General features: G+C 52.1%; 1 protein-coding gene across 2 annotated transcripts in view; it reads left to right on the forward strand.

Moving 5' to 3' along the window:
- Positions 1-4,452, forward strand: part of KIAA0556 (KIAA0556 ortholog) — a 203,480-nt gene that overhangs the window by 155,527 nt on the left and 43,501 nt on the right. For both annotated transcript variants that reach the window (XM_015559503.1, XM_006756852.2), the window contains one exon: positions 2,091-2,228. In XM_015559503.1, the coding sequence (XP_015414989.1) occupies positions 2,091-2,228 (138 nt within the window). The remainder of the gene's footprint in view (positions 1-2,090; positions 2,229-4,452) is intronic.

The following is a 4,452-nucleotide window of genomic DNA, read 5'->3' on the forward strand; positions in this document are numbered from 1 at the left end:
AGGGGAAGGCTAGCCTCGGGCATTGCAGGGAGCCTCAGGCACTCCTGGAGGGAGAGCGATGCCTCGAGGGCGGGAGGCAGGGGGGGGCGAGAGCACATTTGAGCTGAAATTCCCAGGGTGAGGAGGACAGGAAGAGGCTGAGCGGTGTGGAGATGTCTGGGAGCAGCTGAGAGCTTGGTCTGGACAGAGGACACGGGGCATTGGAAGAGACAGGAGAGGCCCTAGAGCTGAGAGAAGTCCCCTGATTTGGCTTTTCCACCTGCACCGAAAGCACTCACCACAGAATTTTTTTGGTGTGAAGGAGAATGACAGCGAGGCTCTCCTGCTCTCTGCCCCTTGACCTTGTGTGTGGCCAAGGTCTTCTGGCCATTGCTGGCAGAAGGGGCACTCTGGGGTCCTGAGAGGGGCAAAAGGACTCCCGCGCCCAGTGTCACGGCCTCATCCCAACAAATGCCCGAGCCAGTTGATTTCTATTTTAAAATGTTTTTAATTTGACAAGGTTTTACAAGAGAAAATAAACTCTGTTTACGAGATTTATCAGATAAGGCAAGTGGTGGCTCTTATCCTGCCCTTCCCTCTAGAGCCCCGCCCTCAGTGCTTCCTCAAGGCCAAGCACAGCAAAGCCCTGCATTTTAAATTCAGTCTGATGGCCCAAGTGGCAGCTTTAAGCCAGGGTGAGGGTCAGTCCAGGTGGGGAGAGATTGGAGACCTACCCCCACCCGGGGATTCTGTAGAGAAGGGAGACTGCATAGAGACTGATAGGAAGGGCGGAGGGGGGAAAGGCTGGCTGGGCATCCACAGACAGCAACCGAAGTTCCAGAGCTGTGGGGTTTGCCACCGAGAACTCTGGGGTCTAATCCCCAAGCTGGGCCCCCAGCAGAGAGCACCAGAACTGAGAAGGGTACCCTCATAATATCTGGCTGTGAAAAGTAGTGGGGTTGCTGTCTGCTAGGGTGAGATGGCTGGAAATTCAGGCACCCTCTTAAAGGGCCAACACACAAAATTTCCTGTGGAGCCACTTATCTTGTGCTCCAGCAGAGGGAGGGCAGAGTGGACTGGAGCTGTGTGAGCAGAAGCCAGGGTTGGGGGCTCTGGGGTAAGAGCTCAGAAGGCAGACATCCCAGTTTCCTGTGCTGAGTCATTCCCTCACTCTGTGTCATCTTTCTCGTGCAGACATTTGCTATACCGGCAGCTTTGCCTGCCACCCTACTAGAAAACACCTTGTGCCACAGAGCAGAATTTCCGAGGACCATTAAGAGAATAACCGTTAGCCTCCAGGCAGAAGCAATTGCCCCACCCTGTTGGGAAAAAAAACTCTCACCATACCTGAGGATGATTGCTTGGGGCCACTCAAGTCGGAATCCTACTAGTCTGTAGGCAGAAGCAGTCTCTGGGGGCTTTGAGTCTTTGCCTGATCTAATTAGTCAGAAACAGTGTTTGACACTGTCCTGCACTAGAGATTGAGAGGCATAGCAGATCTACTTAATACACAGTCACAAACCCAAAAAGACAGCCAAAATGAGGAGACAAAGAAACAGCCCCCAAGTGAGAGAACAAGAGAATTCTCCAAAAGAAGAGCTAAAAAAAAATGGAGATAAGAAATTTATCTGATATACAGTTCAGAAAAATGATGGTAAATATGCTCAACAGCCCGAGAAAAGATATAGTAACTATGAAAACAGAAATAAAGAATGACATAGCACAAATAAATAACACATTGGAAGGAATACACAGCAGATTAGGGCCGCAGAGGATCAAATCAATGAATTAGAAGACAGAGTTGAAAAAAACCACTCAATCAGAGAACCAAAGAGGAAAAACAAAAAAAGGAGGACAGCTTAAGGGAGCTGTGGGACAACGTGTAATGTAACAATATTAGAATAGTAGGTGTGCCAGAGAGGCAGAAAGGGAGTTAGGGATAGAGAACGTGGTTGAAGAAATAATGGCAGAAAACTTCCCTAACCTGGTGAAGGAGAAGGGGCTTGGCTGCCCGCCCTCAGCCCTCTCTGGGGGTTTATTAGGGTGGAGTCGCTGCTGGTGCACCTGGGGAGGCATGTACTGACTGCTCCCCGCTCTTGTTGGTGTTTCAGAGCAAGAAAGACTCCTCCTTGTGGACCTGCCCCTTCCACCCGCCGCTGCAGCTCTTTTTCGTTATCCGCAACACGAGAAGGCTGCATGCCTTTGGTCTGGCCAAGATCAAGGTCTGGAACTACTGGACAGCTGATGGCGTAAGTACCAGGCTCTGATGCCTCCCTGGGCATTAGGCTGATGGGAGCACCTAGTGCTACCAAATAGCCTGATTCCTGAAACTGCGAAATGGGTGCCAGGAGGCCCTGCTGGGGGTGGCAAGTGCCTGTGGGGGTGGCAAGTTCCTGTGGGGGTGTCACAGCCACCCGGGGTAGAGTCTGTGCTCAGAGGTCTGGAAGGGGTACTCAGGCCACCCTTTGGGGGAACTGGAAAAATATCATCTGAGGCTCAATGTTAACTGATAAGGAAACACACACAGAGCTTATGTAACATGGCCCGTGTCTCACAGCCAGTCAGCGTCACCGTAAGTATTTGAACCCCTGAGGTCGGACTCCAGGCCCATTCGCTTAGCCAGCTCTTCTCACACTGCAATCCATGATGACTGCCGTGGGACTTGCTAGAAAGCAGGGTCTGCCCCACAGGCCAAGGGCAGTCCCCCCGCTGCGGCGTGTCCAACCAGCTCCCAGCTCCTTGTGCGTGCACCCTGCTCTGTGCTTTGCTGCCCCTCTGGTTTCAGAACCCCTCCTCTCTGCCCTCCCACCACCCCTACACCCAGGCCCTCACCTTTCTCGGCTGGACTGTGTTTCATGTATCCATTTGCATCCATCCCTTCATTTGACATTTACTACCGAGCACATAACTAGGGGCCATCAAGCTTTGTGATCAATTGTGAGGACTCTGATGTCAGACACAGTCATGCCCTGGAGAAACTCCGCATCTGACGGCTGGCAGACACATAATGATAAATAGTGTAGTGTGACAAGGACCTTGGTAACGGTGAGCCCAAGGTGCGAGGGTTTCAGACAGAAGCTGCTGGGACTCGGTGGGAGCTCAGGGCTGAGGAAGGATGGGAACCCTCAGCCTGTCTTCTTCCCCCTCTTATGATAGAGATGGGGATGACAATTGTCCTACTTCCCTTTCCACTAGAAGGCAATTTATAGGACAAGTGAGATGCTAAATGGGACCCCACTCTGAACTCAGCCTCAATATTATTAGAAGAATGCTAGGGCATGGTGGGGAGTGTGGTAGACTGGCAAGCACAGGCCACTTTAAGAAATATATATATTTTTTATTGAATTCAGAGAGGAAAGGGGAGGGAGAGAGAGAGAGAAACATCAATGATGAGAGAGAACCATTGATTGGCTGCTTCCCGTACGCCCCACACTGGGGATTGAGCCCAGAATCTGGGCATGTGCCCTAACCGGAAATCGACTGTGACCTCCTGGTTCATAAGTCAGTGCTCAACTACTGAGCCACGCTGGCCGGACATACAGGCCACTTTTGACCTTCAACTAATGGTTGCCATGTAGGAGCGCCAGCCAGCGCTGCTGGGTCTTCTGGGCATTTCCAGGAAGCCGGGAATCAGATTTTGCTATGAGCCTTTCTGGTTTGTGAATGTCAGTAGCTAATTTAAATTCTTTTGAAACCACAACATAATTCAAACCGAACTGATCTTTGGGCTGGAGCTGGCCTGCCCCACACTGTCAACCCTGGGGCACGTTGTGGGGGGGGCCTGCCTCAGGCTGGGAGAGGTCAGGGAAGGAACCTGAGGGAGCATATACCTGATCTCTTCACTAACCTCCATGCTGGATACCCCCAGGCCTCTCCCATCCTGCTCAGCTCCAAATGCCTGCCTCGGCTCGTATTCCTGAAAAACCCAGATGGTCGCTATCTCCAGGTAGCCCGCCTAACCCTTGCACTACGCTGGACCTCACAACTATGCCCCCTCACCCTGTTCTAGGATCGATGCCTGGCTCCCCCACAGGGCCTGCATCGTCTCCCCACCGCTCTGGTCAAAGTAGACATGCATGGTTGTCAGATGAATGAATGTGTCCATCCCCAGGAATGATAAGCAGTTGTCCTGCCCTTTTTGAATCTGGATGGGAGACTGTGCGCTTGCTTAGAGGTCTGTGCCTCTGCCTCCTTCCTGTCCGTCCTCCTGCTGCTTCCTGCCGAGACTCCCACCTAGCGCTGGCCCCCACGAAAACAAATGTGTGCAAGGCTCTGGGGATCCGGAGGCTAACGGCTCTGTTCACCCACGACGCTGCTCAGAGAAGTAACAGCTTCCTCTGATTCCTGTCTTGGAGTTTTTAAAGACAAATACCTAAAGTTAAAAGTTAAGGAAAGTCCAAACCACTGGAATAACTGAGGAAGTTGCAGTGAGAGTATCAGCTTCCCCTGCCCCGCAGGCTGGCCTACCCCCCC

The sequence above is a fragment of the Myotis davidii genome, unplaced genomic scaffold, assembly GCF_000327345.1.
Source record: "Myotis davidii unplaced genomic scaffold, ASM32734v1 scaffold934, whole genome shotgun sequence".
NCBI lineage: Eukaryota > Metazoa > Chordata > Mammalia > Chiroptera > Vespertilionidae > Myotis > Myotis davidii.